Source organism: Primulina eburnea, chromosome 15 (assembly GCF_022965805.1).
Source record: "Primulina eburnea isolate SZY01 chromosome 15, ASM2296580v1, whole genome shotgun sequence".
Classification (NCBI taxonomy): Eukaryota; Viridiplantae; Streptophyta; class Magnoliopsida; order Lamiales; family Gesneriaceae; genus Primulina; species Primulina eburnea.
This window is the reverse complement of record NC_133115.1, coordinates 24030654-24049059: the sequence shown is the minus strand read 5'-3', so window position 1 is coordinate 24049059 and position 18406 is coordinate 24030654. Positions and strand designations below refer to the sequence as shown.

General features: G+C 38.4%; 1 protein-coding gene across 1 annotated transcript; it reads right to left on the bottom strand.

The window, feature by feature from the left end:
* Window positions 1-314: 314 nt before the first annotated feature.
* On the bottom strand, window positions 315-5145 carry LOC140813558 (vacuolar protein-sorting-associated protein 11 homolog). Its single transcript, XM_073172114.1, has 5 exons — window positions 4737-5145; window positions 4136-4309; window positions 3724-4050; window positions 1835-3613; window positions 315-911 (listed from the first exon to the last, which is right to left on the bottom strand). Exons 1-5 carry the CDS (start codon window positions 4947-4949, stop codon window positions 522-524), a joined length of 2883 nt encoding a protein of 960 aa, XP_073028215.1. The 5' UTR covers window positions 4950-5145; the 3' UTR covers window positions 315-521.
* Window positions 5146-18406: the final 13261 nt, after the last annotated feature.

Below are 18406 nucleotides of genomic sequence, written 5' to 3'. Positions count from 1 at the left end.
TTAGTCAAGGGCGGAAAATCAACATGGGCAGAAAATTATACAAAAGCCACTAATAAAATTTATTATTTTATTTTATAGTGAAATAATAATAAAAATACACTGTTTTGCCCATCAGAAAATTTTATTCAATCCTTCACCCACCTGATTTTGAGACTCCTGGATTTGTGTTTTTTAGGAATGTGACTTTTTACATCATTTAATCTTCCAACTAGTTAAAACATCAATTCTACTTGTTCAATCGAACGGACAACTAAATAGACCAAATAGAAACATTTGGAATACAACAGATGGGATTCATGGTGTTTACTCATGTCATCATCAACAAGCCCTTCAACACACAATCGAAAAATCAATCCATACCCAATTACAATATTATTTAAGCAATTACAACATCAAAGCAATTCTACCAAAAATAAATAAACAAAAATTATTGATCAACATCACACAATAAAGCTCCTTCAAAAAAAAAAGGAGAACATCACACACTAAAGCACGAGAAATGTAATAATTTTAGGCCACTTTCAGAAGTTACCATTTGAATAACTTTTCGTCGTTTGAAGAGCATCGGAAGGTTCAGTGCTAGTTTTGCTGATGATCCCTTTCCCGAAATATTCTGCAATCACCGAAAAACCATCCTTTGAAGTTCTGACTTGCTGAAAGAAACGATCTTGGTTTTTCGAGTTCTGCTCCAAGCTCCTCTTCATGTCTAAAACGGCTCGGTATTCAGGAGCGCACTCAGGGCATTCTATTTCATTGTCACCTAAGCAACGCTGGTGGAATGAGTGCATGCACATGAAATGGACTGCAGGAAGGTCTAGGGTGAAAGTGCAGGCTGTGCACTTGCTAAGCTGGAAGATTCTTGCATTTGTTCTGAGATCATGGACTTCTTTTCTCATCGCCGATGTTTCCTCCTGCAGATTCGATCAAGATTGAGCACATATCTTCTTCCAAGTTCTAATGTATAACAAATTTACACTTCCTCACAAGAAAAATAACATAAATAACAGCTGCGGAGTGTATGGGAGCACAGACAAGTGAACAGAGAACAATTATATCAGTTACCATAAACTGATTTAATGGTTAAGAAAATATAGATCATCCTGGTTTTGAAGTTCAAGGACTAAAGTGGTTCCATTTGTTACTGAAAAGTACGAGACAATGTTTCCTGTTCGAGAGTGTAAATATTGAGGGCCTATTATTGTACCAAAAATTGTGGCTAGTGGTATCATTACAGACTTACACTTCAAATCTTTTAAATTGTTGTAAAGCAACTCAAATGATATAGTTGGACGGTTGTTGCCACATAACATAGCCATATGAAACAGCAGAATCAATTGATCTACCCAACGAAAAAAAAGATGTTCGAAAAATGCTAAATAAGGGATTTGAATAGTATTCTAGAAATTATTCGACCCAAACAAGAACCAACACTGGAAAATGAACTGAAAAAGAAAATCTTCCTTGGCCCAGAGTGAATGATTTCTACCATAGCAAAATAGTCATTTATAATGCTTTGACTACATTTAGGTTAAGAAAGGAAACACAAGTTGATGTGGTAAAAATAAGCTCTAGCCCTTCTCTAATTATTGGGTACCTCTCATCTTGAATCAGTCTACACCTCATGGAACTCTACTTAAATTTGATGACATCTAGGATTCAAAATCTATGGGAGATCTAATCCACATAACTTCAGAAAAACCAAGGACTCACAATATATATCCTTCAATCCTGCATTTATTCTTTATTAATGAATTTCACTCGTTACGAATATCTAATTTTTATTGTATCACTCAATTTCTTTCTGGTAAAAAAAAGACAATATCATGTAGACAACCTGATACTTTTCAATAGCTGTCCGATTCTCATCAATCAGCTTCGACTCCTGTTCCAGCTTTCGAGCTACATAATCTTTAATTACAGAAAGAGTGAGGCTGGGATTTCTGGACAAGGTTTGGATAACTATAATTGGAGGCAAGATGTCATCCCTTTCGATATATGTCAAGACTTCTTTAACTTCTTTGGAGCAATCTTCACCAAGTTCGCCAAAATACTTCAATAGATCTGCCCAAAGAGATGGGTCACCACCCTTATCCAAATTTCCTAGTCTCTTGCAGCATGCAATTAAACCCTCGTGATCATGCGTTTGCATATAGCAGGAAATCACTTCTTTATATAATTTCAACTTCTCGTAAATATATAAGAGCCCTTCTTTAAAAGAGTTCATTTCACAGAGAATAATTGCGAGATCAACATCATACAGCGGTTGCTCCTGTTCAGATGGCCATGCACTTTTAAGCAAGAGTAGCCCTTTTTGATGCCTCTCGTGGAGATCTTTATCCTCGTCTACATTGTTCTGAATCAAATTTATCCTTCCACTTGATGCAACGTTAGAAATTGCAGGTGCATGTGACACTCTACCCGTTCTATGATCAATGTTCTCACTTATGGCAGTTTGTGAAAGAGATGGAAATTCCAAGACTCGAGTTAAGTATAACTCCAACAGGGTATTATGGATTTCTACTTGAGCAGGTGAATCCTTCACTTTGTCGGTATATTTTTCAAGAAATTCCATAAGAGACTGTGGGTGATGCACAAAAATGTTGAGAAAATCAACAGGAGATGGCAGCATGGATAAAAAGGTACCATTTGAGAAACCCCTCTTGGTCAGTTCCCCCTCTTCGGTGCAAAGTCTCATCAGTATTTCATTTGTTTCCCTTGGCTTGTGCTCTATCAGAATTTTTCCATACTCTTTAACAGTGACCCCAGCTTGACTTGGTTCAAGGCTATTTATATATTGCAGAGCTTCATCATACCTACCTAGGTCCTCAAGTAAAATTTTAAGATACCATTCGTGTCTTTCAGCCTTTTTGGCTACATACATTGCATGCTCATGGTAATTGGCTGCACGACAGACCCGTATAGCAGTTTCCACGTCAAATTTATGTTCCCCTGCACCATCCTCACTTTTAATGAATATATTCAACTTCTCGACATCTTTCAGTTTTGTGTAACAGTTTAGCAAGAGAGTAGTATGATCTTTGGAAGCAAGACCTTTTTCATGCAACTTTTCCAAGTAACTAGTCAGGTTGTAGATCCTCTGAGCATCTAAAAACTTCTGTATGACAAACGAAGGTTCGAGATGGCCAATAGTAAGGATATATTGAGCCATCGCTTCATCATACTCTTGTTTTCCATATAAATGATCACCATATTTCCTCAGAACTTCAGCAGTTGCCACAGCATCAGCTTGCTGGCTCTGGACAAGATTAATAGCTACAGTGTAAAGATTTTTCTTGAAAAGCATATCCAGCTTGCTCTCCATATCCTTTTCGACAATAAAAAGAGCTGATTTGTCTGCCATTATGAGTACTATACTACCCCATTCACACAGCATGTGAGAAACGTCTTGAACTACTATGCTGTGAGCTATTAAGTGGTTCTTCAGATCATAGATGTTGAATGTGTTCTTACTAGTTCTATGATCTGCAATAACACACAAAAGGTAACCACGAAACCAACCCAGTAGCTTTTTTTCCCCCTCAAAAGCCCAACAAGGGCCTCGACCATCAACTTCATAAAAATAGACAGCTTCATGCCTGCCGATGATTAATTCCTGATTCCAACAAAACATAACAATTTTAATTCTACTACAACCGGAAGCATTCTTCGATTAAACATGGCTTAAAAAAAGATGCACTAGACAATGAGATTAATTTTACCTACCGAGCGATCACTTAATGCTACACCGATTGTTGACGATCCAATGTGATCAAGAGTTTGCCTGTTGGGTGGTTGATTTTGCAAATTAAACAAACTCACTGAACTTGGAGTGACAGCAAATAGCTGAAAGGCCTGACCATCCACTCGGAATCCCAATCCCGTAATAGAAAATTGTTTTTTGTCAAAATGACTGCTATCTACCTCAAGCTTGGAGCGTTTAATGCGTTCACGGGCAAAGTCACCCTGGATGCAATAAATACAACCGTTGTCCAATCCAAGGGCAATGAATATGATAGGTGGAGTTTCCTCAAAAACCAAAAAGGATGTGATCTGTAAAATAGCAAATAATGGCATTTAAGTTGTTAATCCCTCAAAGAACTCGTGACTAGCAATGAGCATTTTGATATAACTGTACCTGTGCTGCAGGAAATTGGTTGGTAAATATCCGCAGAATTTGGACACAATCTGGACTCGATGAACTGGGCCCCTCTTCTACCCTTTTATCGAGGTCAAATACTTTTAGGCATGTAACTGATTGTTGCGGTCGTATTTGTTCCTCCTCTCCAACTGTCACTAAGATGTTCCTTTGCTGATTCACGCAAAGTGAGAAAATTTAGATTCCCAGTGAAATCGATGAAATGGATTCAAACTCAAGAAGCATAAACAAAGAAAGGACATGTGATAAGCTTAAGGATTCAAGCTTTGGTCTTCTGTATCAATCCGCAAGATAAAGAGAAAGACCACACTCTTACTTGCATTCCATACACATACGAAACATTAACTAAAAAGGCCAAAAATACAAACTTGGACCAAGTAGACCGAATTTTGCATATGAAGTTTCCTGATAACGCGTTCCTCATTATTCTCGCTAGCCAGAGTCAACTCGAAAATCCAAGATGACTAACTTCCCATCAGTTTTGAGACCAAAAAACTCAGCAACGATAAATTGGCCGCAACCATATGAATAAATGAATATCAATAAAGATATATATATATTTTTAAAAAAACCCCAATACCTTGAGTTGCTGGAGGAAGAGAACAGAGGATGAGTGAGCTTGAAAGGAGTATTGAAGCTGGAGGCCGCGATCGAGCAGCGAAACGGTGCCGTTCTCGGAACCCAATACAATTTTACCTCTGCCGCTGGAGCAGCACTGAATTCCTCCCTCAACTTCGTCCGGAATCCGGCTTTTCTTCTCCTCGAAGAATTCGAATTTCCTCCACTGATACATTATTCTCCTCAATTTTACCGTGTCAAATCAATCAATAAGCATACAAATATCGATATACACGTGCTGTAAGGATCTATGGATATGATTTAAACGGCAGCGGCAGCGGCGGCGATAGCAGACGGATGTTGGTCGCGCCGGTGAGACGAGAAGGTCTACAAAGCATCCGGTTAAAAAATTTAAGAAACTGAATCATCGTTCTTTTAAGTATGAATAAATGCAAAGATTTAAAAAGAAAATATCTATTCAACTTAGTATTTATTCTTTAAGAAATAAAATTTTAGCGTGAACTCTCTAATTTTGATAAAACTATTAAAAATATTCTTAATATTATAACAGGACTATGGTCGAAATTAATATTTACGGGACTTATTTCAATAATTTGGAATATTTACAAGAATTCTAAGACAAACTTATGGTTTAAAGTCGGTAAAAAAAATATAAGAGTTTTAAGGTAAAAAACAAAAAAATATTAGAGTTCTAAAATAAACTTATTATTTTAAAAAATGATCAATCTAATTAAAACTGTCCCAAAAAAAAAAAGAGCTAATGACAATTATAGAAATGATTGATTTAGTAACACCCTCAATAACTTGATCATCTTGAAGATGAACACAACATGGGTAAACCACTTTCAATATCTTGGTCATCTTCTCATGAAACACCAAAGAAAAATGTGTTATCTCATAATAAAAATATGAGAGAATCCCTAATAGATTTCCAAGTAAGTGGAGTAGCACACCCAGCGGGAACAAAATCAAGGAAAATCAATTTCTCTTGCACCAAATATTATATAAGAAGTCTGTTTTAGAACCAATACATCCTTATGAGGTTATGCTTAACATCGATGTACTGGATTTCAAAAACAGAAAGGATCTCATAGAAGACATCAGCTATGAAAATCGTAGCAGACACTTGTTCTCAATAAAGAATGATTCATTAAACTTTTAGAAATGAGTACGATAGTGTGAGTTAAAATCACTCCACCTAAAGCAATCTCCTGATATGAAACATCCCTTGCTTTAACTTTAAAATTTAAATAAATACTAAGAAATTTTTTTTCCTTCTAACTTCAAAACCATCCAACATAAAAACTAATATTTAAAAATTTTAAAAGCATAAAATCCATAAATCATCACTCACAAAATCGTACGTCAAATTAAAATAATTCCAACAACTAAACTTCAAAATAAAGCATAAAAACCTAAATAAAATAATCCTCAAAATCTTTACTTTAAAATCTTTAAATCTTAATATAATGCGAAAAATAAAATTATATTGGGAGAGTGTACTGTCGGACTCGATCCACTCAAGAATCAGCGCCTCCCTAAAAATCATCATCGCATGTGACCATCCAAACATAGTGAATCTAATGACTCAGCATGTTTTAACCATACGTAACAAATAATGCATATAATGGCACATGCAGCTTTAAAATAATCTTTTAATAAAAATCTGGCGTAAAAACTCGTAATCATATATAAATCATAAATAATTAAATCATAAAGCTTTTCATAATCGTATATTATTTTTGAGTGAAATTTGATCCTTGAAAGTGACTATCATATATCACATCATCATGGTTGACTGATCAATCTAGCTATATCAAGTACCAGGGGACAGAGCGTCAGCAACTCTCGTCACTAGGTCGTGGCCAAATATGGAAATACAATCGTCGGGCTCCCTTTGGGGCCTTTTCCCGTAAACGAACTCCATCTAAGCCTTTTATCTTATGATATCTCCAATCATATCTTTTGTGTCACAGTCAATTCACATACTTCAAAATATTTTTCCTTTCCTTTTATTTATAAAATATCGTGTCTTTCAAAAATCGTAAAATAACATTTTTTGAGAAAATCGTACAACCTTTGCGTATATCATAAAAGTATCATATTTTTGTCATAAGCATTTTAAACATCATTTAGCATGTATTATGATTCTTCGGGACACTGCCAGACCTTTCGAACTACCCAGGACGTAAAATGATCATTTTACGCCTAGACCTCGAACTTCTCAATTTTGACATTTTCTTATTTTTATTGACTCGAACCTATCCCATAGCATCATATAAGATTAAACTTGACTTCTAACTTTTTTCTTAAACGTAACACGAGCCTTTCGATTTATTGACTTAATAATTAAATCGTGAAGCGTTTTAAACTAAAATTAATTTCAAACTTAATATTTTCTTCCCAAATTTTAAACATAAGCTTTTCATCCCTAAACTACCCCCTTCAACCACGAACCAACCCCTATAGACCATGGTTCGAACCCTATCTCCCTTCCTAGCCATTCTCCAACCCTAACTTTAATCAAGCCACTTTATTTCCAAAACTCTCGAGCCACATTGGACCAGCTTATGCCTAGAAGCTCCTGGACCACCCTGGACTCCCCTAACTAGCACCGAGCAAGCCCCAAGCCACGCCCAAATCCAAGCGCGCAAACCCTAGGGCTCGTGACTTTCCCTTATTCGGTACACCATCCCAGCCCATCGAGGACCCTTCCTAGCCCTCTTCCTAAGCCACGTGCAAGGCCCTGGCCAAGCCTTGGTCGAGCCTTGGTGCGGTTCCACCTAGCCATCCCATAACCATAAGGAAACTCATGAAGAAACCCTATGTTCGACTTCCTAACCATGCACGGCCCTCACACTATTGTCCAGCCCTCGTTCCATATTTAAAGGACTCCTTTTCCAATCCTTTAATGTCTCCCTATGGCAGCAATCCCCCTTAGAATTCATAACACGTTCGTATATGCATAGAATCGTCACAACTTTGAAAAACATAAGTCTAATCGTTAAATAATTTGATATAAACATTTTTCGTGCTAGAAAACATAAATCACGCATAATATGATTTGAATGGTGCAAAAAAAGTTTAGAAGCATGCTTTTACGTTTAGAACGCTCAAATATTCAATCGTTGGTGTGAGTTGCGAAGAGGAGCAAACAGGCGACGAACAACCTCGGAATTTTGCTTGAAGTTTTCGAAAATCAAGTTTGTATAATTTTCGGCCATTACAACTCTTAGAAGCCTAGGATTTTGATTTTATAATTTTGTTTTTTTAGATGATTTATGAGTTTAGAGTTTTTAGGATTCTTGCTGTAAGGTCTAGAAATTCGAAAGACATAACCTGACTGCATGTAAATCTAGATTTTTATTCAAATGTCTTAATTATTATTTTTAATGCATCAATACGATTAGGACATGATTATATGCTTTTATTTCATGAGTTACTAGATTTCATTTATACGAGATTTTAGCAGTATTTTACGCGGGAACGAGGAGCGGAGACCGTGGACATTTAAAGAAAATGTTTTATTTAAATAATTACCTTCAATTATTTAATATATGGTGTATTTAGTTTGAATTTTCAAAAATGAGACTAAAGATATTATTACGCATCGGGTCGTATTTTAAATCGATATTCGATTTTTGGCTAAGCGGCGGACTTTTTGAGGGTTCATGTACTATTTGAAAACGTACCTGAACGAAATATTTTACGTACGTGTCATTGGGCCTAATGGGCTTGTTAATGGGCTTTTGGACCTAGATCTCTACACTTTAATATTTTAAAACTAGGCCCATTATCTTAATTAATTATTATGCAAAAGTTTCACTCCCAAAACCCTACCCCCACCTCCCCTCTCTCGGCTGCCCTTTTCTAAAAAATAGTAGCAGCTTTGGTTCTATTGTTGCAAGAAAATCTCAGCAGAAGCTTGTCCCGTCTCTCTGGTGATCGTCCCTCGCTTCGTCGATTCGAATTTTTGAGCGTTTTTATATCAAGACATGCCTGATTCCTTTACTTCCTCGTCTTTCACACCATAATGCATGTTATTGGAGTGGTTATGCATGATACATGTCGGATCGAATGTTTCGGTTTGGTTTTTACACGTTTTTCTTCATGTATATGATTTTTTCTTTCATGTATATCACATTTTTTTGACATGTCTTTCAAGGGGCTGCCAGGATCGATGGTTGAGGACTTAAATCACGTCTAGTTGATGATGTTAAGCGGTAGGTTCAGAGGTGGAATGGGTTGGTATGAGGCCGATCAAAATTTCTTGTTTGTGGCTCGGTTTTGAGGCATACAAGTGTTTCACATGTATTCGAGAACATGGGGTTGAGGGTCATGGCTAGGGCAGTGCTGGAATGTTTGGTGGTGGTCTAGGATAAGATGGTTTGATCCTGGTCTGGGCCGAGTGAACGTAGGTTGGTTTGGCTTCGAGGTGGAAATTTAGGCTTTTTTCCCGCAAGTATGGCGCCTCGGTGTTGCAGCGCTTGAGCTTTGGCTCTTGTAGCATTGCAGCGCTGATGCATGGCCCTAGGTACTTACAATCTCCATAGCGCTATTCAGCCAGCTCCTAGGCGCTTGTCCTATACTTGAGGGTTAGTGATTTTGATGAGCATGGTTCGTTTTGGGTGTTGTTATGTCAATGTCCGAGGTTATTGAAGGTTTAATTGCGTCATATAGGGTTTGGTTAAGGATTCTCTGAACTATGTTTAAGATTCTTGTTAAATCGAGACTCCGGTCTAAGTTTTAATCGGATTATAGAAGTTAAAGTAGGGGCTTGAGTTTATGTCTAATAAATTATTGCAAATATGTTTTTAAGGCATTGGATAAGTGTGATCGGGAACTGGTTATTTTTTCATCCGGTTTATTTAGCAGTTCTGGCAGTGCCCTGAAAACCATTTATGCATATTTAAAACGTATATGGTGATATTGAACATGGATTTTTATATTAATGTTAGAAACACGTTTGGTTTTTGAGAAAATGTATGTATATGCATAAGTTTTACAAGTGATGAATATGATGACATGTTTTTGAAGGAGGTGAGTTGGTTGTGACTAATATGAACATGAACATGAACATGTAAGTCCAAGGCTCAGTGGAAGGTAAAACGGTCGCTGATGTCCTCGCCGCCGAGTATCGCGATTATATGTATATGGATCCATTGACTTAGAGCTGATACAAAAATCACAACTAATGATCTCAATTCAATAAAGGAAAATGAACACGTATATGATGATATGATGGGGGCATGATTTGAATACGTTTAAGTTATGTTTAAGTTCATGCTTTTAAAGATCATGAAATTTATTTTAATTACAGTACTTTTCACTATTTTATGATATGTATATGTACTTGTTGTTACGGTTCAGGTGTGTTGAGTCTTTAGACTCACTAGGTGTGATTGATGCAGGTGATCATGAGGATGTGGACACTGGAGACGCTGTAGACTGAGTAGGAGAAGCTGGGGGTGCACTTGATAACCCGAGACCTTGCATTTCTTCCGCATAATATGATTATGAGTCATGAACAGTAGTTCAAAATGTTCATGATTTTTATGCTTTGGTGATTGTTAGATCTCTAGTGATTTGATGGTGGTCATTTTTAAACAATAATTCCTTTGATAAAGTCACGATTTAAAATTTTATTTAACTACAGTTATTTTTATTCAGTGATCGGATGACTTTTAAAATGAATGATTAACTTATTTATATGTTTATGAGTGTGCGTATTTTTTGTCACAATTTTTTTTTTAAAAAAATCAGTAGTATTTTAAGAGGTAGACGTTTCACTTGCTTTGAAAGTAATTATGCACATTAATCCTAGGTACATCAGGCCCAAAAAAATATAAAATAAAATTTTACAAAAATCGTTTTCAAATATAATAACTTTCGGGTCCATAAAATTCCTTCGTTTGACTAACACCAGCTTCTCAGATAAAATAAGATTCGACTCATCAAATAATTTGGATTCCAGAATTTTTAGAAAATTTTCATCCTATTAAATCATTTTATCAAGACTTAAAAATATTTATCGGAAAATATTTACATCTTGGTCGTCCCCGGTCTCCTTTCACCGGCCTAATATCGAATATCCGGACAAAATTCTTAATTTCATGAATCATGCAATTTAAACATTTGTTATGATCGAGAAAGAGTTTAGAGGGGGGGTGAATGAACTCTTTCAATTTTTCTCGTGTAAAATGTTGGTTTCGACCGTTTTTAGGCGGTTGAGACAATTATTCTCAAACGGTTGGAAATGTGCGCCACCATTTAGTGCGGAAGACGGTTCACAATTTCCAATAGAAGCTTGAACACGGTAACAGACTTAATCAACAATTAGAAACAAAGAGAGTGCTTGTGATAAGTAAAGTGACACAATAGTTTTTATGGATGTTCGGAGAATGAATACTCTTACGTCACCCATTCTTCCTTCTTAGGAAGGTTTTCAATAAAAGACTTTGGCTTTACAAATTTTTTGCAACAGCCCACTCCAATCAGGACTTATCACACTGCCTGTTTTGGAACTCTTATAAGTGATCACTTTAAACTTCTGGATTTTAATAACACTTAGTTCACCAGAAACTGAGACTAAATCAAATAACCAAAAGGTTACTGATGTGAACAATCAGTTTGTTTTGAGTATCACGAAATTGATCCTGAGAAGATCAAATGTAAGGATGTATTTAGCGTGCTGAGAGAGCGATGAAGTATGTAAGCTTGTGATAGCGCTCTAAGATCTTTGTGTATACTAGCAATGAGAATTTTTAGCTTGTAGATCGAGAGGTAATGGAGCTAGCACACTCCTCCGTTAATATATACGCGATCTTCTTAACGGTCGGAAAGGATGCATCAACATTAACCTGATCCACTGAACATATGTGTTGCTGTCAATTTGATGAGCATTAAATGATCTTTGGTAAAAGCATTTAATGTTCTTTAGCTCAGCGTATATCTGAAGCGCTTTACCTGAGGAGTTCCTTTTATGGTAACTGTCTTCTTTAATCAGGACTTGAAGTCTATACTTGGTCTACCTTTTCTGGGATAAAGATATAAATGTAGATCGTTCTTGAAACTGATGAATGTATTCGTTGACTTCAAGGCGGTGTAATACTTTGAGTGTATTAAGCCGGTCAGAGAATGTCTTTGAGCAATAAATGGTTCTCTTTAATGATCCGGTTATGAGAATCAATAAAGTCCAAGCTGAATCTGCTAACAGTCTGAAGTAAGCGGTTGAGACTTCTTTGAGATTTAGCCGATTAGGAAGATGTTTCAACTGATGAGCCGAGCGGTTAAACTGATGCATATCTCATATACGAACCGCAGCTGTTTTCTAGCTGACTTGTTTTTGTCATACACCAAAATTCTTGGGAATAATATTTTATTAACAATTTCTCCCTTTTTGTGATGACAAAACCTAGCTGTAGGGCTATGAAACTTAATAATTTTGATGAAGATATATAATAGCGAAAGTATTGTATTTCATTAAGTGAATGAAATTACAATAAACAAAGTAACCAACTGTTGTAAGAAAAATGGGCCTTTTACTTTGTTTCACTGCTTTTAACTTTATCTTCATTTTCTTTCAACTCATGCAATTCTTTCATAACAGATATTTCTGCTTCTTGAATTGACTTTTGTCGCCCTCTTTCCCCCTTTTTGACATCACCATGAACAAGGAACTCCATGATTTCTGCAAGCTGAGCACCTTGGCATCGAGGCGTTGTTCCAGATTTGTCTGAAGATGAGTCATTTGCTCTGATAGGCCAAGGCAGATGTTAAGATGACCAGAGTTATGTTTTGCTTGCATGAGAGAAAACATTGTTTCCATGATGGAAAGATCGTTGCGGGAAGCTGTTTTGACTGATCGAAAATCCTCCTTGAGATCAAATTGTTTGCGATTGAGAGCCAAAATGGATTGATCCATTGTGATGAGCCTGGTCAGAATCTGTTGTTGGCAACTTTCTTCTAGAACATTTTGTTCTTCAGATACGTAGTCTTTAGATAATAATCTGTCTTTGAAAGAGACCAGTTGAGAGGAGGATATCTTACCAGCATATTTTGATGGTTCAGGCTCAAGGAGTTCATCCGCAATGCTCTGAATAATTTGATCAATGTTTTAAGTATAAGCAGACGGTTTAGATCCAGTGACATCTGGTTCCTCTGATTTTGCTGGCGGAGAACTTGGTGGAGGAGAGTTTGCATACATCAAAGGATTGATAAGCTAGGTTGTATGCACTTCCTTGGGAGAGGTCAACAGCTGTTCTGAAAGTGTTGTTTGATCATCCTTGGTGGGCGAACCTGTTGGAGAGATTGTTTGTTCTTGAAAGGTGATAGCTGATCGAGCAAAACTTGCACAGTAAAATCCCCAATAAAAATATGATTTGTATGCTCAAAATTAATCGCAAGTGCACGATGTCAAGTTATAATATAGTGTACGTGAGTACGAGTATCGTTCCACTGAAGACTGTGTTTTACAATTGTTATTTTCAGTTATTGAACATTTAGCAACGAAAAGTGATTTGATTGTTTTATTACTACTAAAATCAAATAAGAATGCAAATAAAAAGATTCAAAATCAGGTAATGAGATATAATGTCTAAAATGGTTGAGTAAAATTCAATGAAAAATGGATTTGTTGGGAATCTCGGTTCACCTACCCCTCGTTAATTTATTAATTCGTTCGATCGTGATCTACGCTTCCGACAGGATTTCCTAATCTATTGAACACACTCTCTCGAGCTATGCCAAACTAATTCCACTCAATGAAGTAATTAAATATCTTAATTATTTATCACGAGCGAATCGCATTTCGATCTAGAAAATCCCCTAGTTTTCGACCCTTAGGACTATGACTATCGGCACGTATCCAATTTCATATATCTATGTAAATTGTAAATCCGCGAATTCTACTACTCGATCCTATCACTCGTTATTCTCTCGAACTCACTCGTGATATGAAAACGTCATTAAAGTTAGCTACGCTTTAATGACACGATAAAACAGTAGTAAAATCAAGAATAACACACAACCGAAATATAAATTAATTCAAATCAACGTTCGGGGTAGGATCCCCTTTAATCCCAACAAATAATAAAGTTAGCTACTAGAATTCATAGTAAAAATAAATGCAACAATGTTTAAAATGAAAGAAACTAGATTAGAAATACTAGGCGAGACGAAATCTGCGAAGAACGATGCCCAGACTCTTCAAATCTTCAATCCAAGCGCAAAAGTGCTCTCCAAACTTGTGACGGCTGAAGAATAATGTCTGAATCCCTCTCAAAGTCGACCAACCGACATTCCATAGCATTCTCCTCCCAGAATAAGGTAAGGAATCGCACAAAATATCTTTCCAAAAATAGGTGGCGCTCGGGCGGTAGAAAAGTACCGCTCGAGCGCCACACCTTCTGTAAAATCTCATGGGATGCGCGGCATTCGCGCTCGGGCGGTAGAAAACTACCGCTCGAGCACCGACCTCTCTACATTTTTGCTCGGAAATCCACCTACCGCGCTCGGGCGGTAGAAAACTACCGCTCGAGCGCCGACCTTGCTGCACTTCATTTTCTTGACTTGGCACTTGGCTCCGATTTTTGGTTTTCCGGCCACTTTTCCTGCAAATTCATCATGCCTGAGTGAGATAGGATAAAATGCAAATATTTAATCTAAAATGAACAGAATGTGATTGAAATAAACGATGCGCAATGCAAAACACACACAGACTAATGCAATAAAACACGTAAAAATGACACATATCAACCCCCTCATACTAACCTTTTGCTTGCCCTCAAGCAAAATAGGTTACAACCCACAACCAAAATACGAAATAAACACAAAATAAAAGAATTAAACTAACGAACTTGATGGTGAAGTAGCAAACCGGTATCTCCTGCCTCAGCGTGTGTTTGAACCACTTCCAATTATTCAAATCACAACATTCACCAATACCCCTTTTTAAAGCACCTTATAACCTTTTGATTTTGACCAGAAAGTGTGGTCGTGTGTGTGCTGTGGGTCTCACTAGCTCGTGCTTCAGACAGTTTCATTTGCAAATCATGCGAGCCACCAAATCAACAGTTCAATGCAAGTTTCCCTATCCCGAGTTCTGTTTCTAGTCGTGACCAACAAGTGAACACAAAGCGGCTAATTTTCAAGGTTGTACACCAGGAATTAGAGAGTCAATATCATGAGGTTTCGAACAGCTAAAGAAGATGGGACGTACACTGATCATTTTCATTATGCACTTGTCAGAATTTTTTATCTGACATTCCTCAACGCCTTACTTCTCCATCTATTTAGCCTTGGGATAGGATTTCATCCCTTTTTGGCTCCCCCACACCTTACATCCCCTTTTTTCATTTACAACATTATTGTTGTAATACTTCCTTTTTTTTTCTTTTTTTTTGGTGCATAATTTTCTCAAGTGTACTCCCTAAATTTTGAGTATATGGAATGTGTGTTTAGTTGGCTTAGGGATAACTCTTGAGGTATTCTGCACAATTTGGGACGAAAGTTATTCCAGTGGGTTCAAATGATCTACGCTATTTCATGTCACTGGTCGGTCGCGGCTGTCAACAAAATTCATTCAAGTTCGATTTGCATCTCATGTTATTCCAGTTCCTCCCACAGAATTTTAAACTCGACTATCGTGTACACTACTAATAATATCCACGATGTACGCATATAAAATAAACATTTCATTTCACTGAGGGTATTCATAACGTGTGATACGACTAAGTAACATGCAGTTCATTCATCCACAATCATCATCGGCTACCAATTCACTAATTTCACCATCACGGCTACTCATGCAAGACACAGACGAATGCAAACAAATAAAAAGACGTACAACGACCCCCTCATACTAGAAGTGTGCAATGTCCCTATTGCACAAAAGAGTCAGACACAGAAATGCAAACACAAATGCAGACTGATGAACATGAAAGTTAAAACATGCTAGAAATAAACGATAAGAAAGAAGACAGAAAACGGTAAAGAAATAAAAGTGCAAAGAAGGGGAAACAGTAAACTCCCCTGGTCAAGACTCGTCGTCGTCGTCGTGCTCGGGTGGTGGCACTCCGGCAGCGTCCCCCTGCTGAGAATAATCATACTGGAACTGGAATGGGGGAGGAGGTAGCGGAGTCGGTGGAATGGTCGACGGGTCAACGCCCCGTGCACAAGCAAAGAGCGCATCATGGAGTCAATGTGAGATAAATGGTCCGTGACGTAAGAGTTGAACCGACTCTGATGCGCTTGGAAGGCGAGATTTTCATCCATCTTGTCATTCTGAGTTCGCCTGCGGGGTTGTGGTGGGTGACGTTGTGGCACGGCAGTGCTTGATCCACCGGCATCCTCCGCCCGAGGGGGAAAATCCGTTCGTCGTTTCGCTCTTTTTCTTTGTTCGTCCTCCTGACAAATTGGCTTCATCGGTTGAAGCCACTCCTCATCTTCGCGAATACCACTCCCGCTCTCGCACACAATTCCGAGACAATGGTGGGGAAGAACAGGCCCACATGACTGTTGTGGGCACTCAGTGTGATTTGTGAATTGATAAGTGTGCTCACGTTGATGGCGTATCCCTCGGTCAAAGCATAAAGCAGCACCGCCCGCTCTTTCTGGACCTCGCTCTTATGCGAGACCGACATCATTCTCCGAGCCACAAATAAATACCAAAGGGAAACTTCGGCTTTCAAATACTTCTCGTCAAAACAACTCGGCGAGCCGCCCAATGGTTTCCATATTGCGCCCGGATGGCACAATGTGGCGAGAATCGTATCATAATTCGGGTTGGCAACTAATGTCTAGAAGTGGGAGTCGTCAACCTCCGCTGTCCCTAACAGTGCATTGATCGTCACCGAGTCATACGGTACATGTTTACCCCTAACAAACACCAAACCATTTCTCCCCTCCGCTGCATTGGCATAAAATTCGCGAACCACAGAGACTACCGCCAACTTAGGTTGCTCACCGAATTTGTCCCATCCCCTTCTTTCCAAACCAACAATAATATCCAAGTATCTGTCCTCCAACTGTCGCCGGACTCCCCTCTCGGCTATTGGGTTGCGGTGAATTTTGGCATGCTCGTATCGAGCCCTAGCCTCCATACTAACAAAACGTGTTCTATCAAATGAAGATGAAGAAGAGGAACTAGGATTACCTCTTTGCTTCTTGGGAGCCATGGGATGAAGATGGAGATGGTGCCTTGAATTGGAGAGGGATGTTCTTGCTTCCTAAGGGAGAGTGCGCCTTGCCGCCGGAAAGAGGAGTGGAGATGGTGGTGCCTAACATTTCCATTTATTCATAAAATGAGACGTCCCTTTTGAGAATCGAGAAGAAGAAAAAAATGAGAGGAGTTAGGGATTTGGGGGGTGAATTTGGGGAAAATATGTCGTGCAGAATGAGGAAAGGGGAAGGGGTTCCGCGCTTTTAAAAATTGTCGCGCTCGAGCGGTAGAAAACTACCGCTCGAGCGCGAACCTCACTGGAGTTTATTTCCAGAGGTACACCCTCGCGCTCGGGCGGTAAAAAATTACCGCTCCAGCGCCAACCTCTCGGGAATTTGTATCCCGAGGTAGGCGTTCGCGCTCGGGCGGTATAAAATTACCGATCGAGCGCCAACCCTTCTGTTTTTCTTTATATTTTTTTTTAAACAAATAAAATAAAACAAAAGGAATAGAAAATCACTAAATTGACACGAAAAAAAAAATCTAAATCAAATGCAAGGAAAGGGGAAGACAATAGTTCTCAATTTATAGTCGAGAGCTTGACTGTCGGTCTGTCTCAGTTCAGCATGTCTTGGAACCGGGTGATTCCAAGTTGCGGCTCAATTGTGCCACCCATGTAGTGCTTCAGTCGCTGGGCATTGACCGTAAATGACCCATCCTTCCCATCTTTCAATTCTACAGCTCCCGATGGATAGACTTTCGAGATCACGAATGGACCGGACCATCGTGACTTCAATTTTCCGGGAAATAGTCGCAACCGGGAGTTGTAGAGTAGGACACTTTCACCTTCTTTGAATTCTCTTTCGATGATCCGCCTATCATGAGCCTTCTTTGTCTTTTCTTTGTATGACAGTGCTAGATTGATAGGGGGTGTTTTTACGTGTTTATTGCATTAGTTTTAATTGTGTTTACATTGTGCATGCATGCATTTCATTTACTTTTTGTTCATTTTTTAGTAATTAATTGCTTTTGATTATGTCTCACTTGGGCATGATGAATTTGCAGGAAAAGGAGCCGGAAAACCAAAAAAATTGGAACCAAAGTGCCAACTCAAGAAACTGAAGTGCAGCAAGGTCGGCGCTCGAGCGGTAGGTTTTTACCGCCCGAGCGCGAGCAGTGATCACCAAAAGAAAAAATACAGAAGAGTCGGCGCTCGAGCGGTAGTTTTCTACCGCCCGAGCGCGAATGCTGCATGTTACGAGGTTAATTACAGAGAGTGTGGCGCTCGAGCGGTAGTTTTCTACCGCCCGAGCGCCATCTATTTTTGGCAAAATATTGTGTGCGATTCCTTACCTTATTTTGGAGAGGAGAATGATATGAAAAGGTGGCTTGGCCGATTTTTGGGGGGTTTCAGACATAATTTTGAGAGCACAAAGGATTTTGGGAGAGCTTTTGCACTTGGATTGAAGATTCAACGGTTTCCGGGCATCGTTCTTCGCAGATTTCGTCAC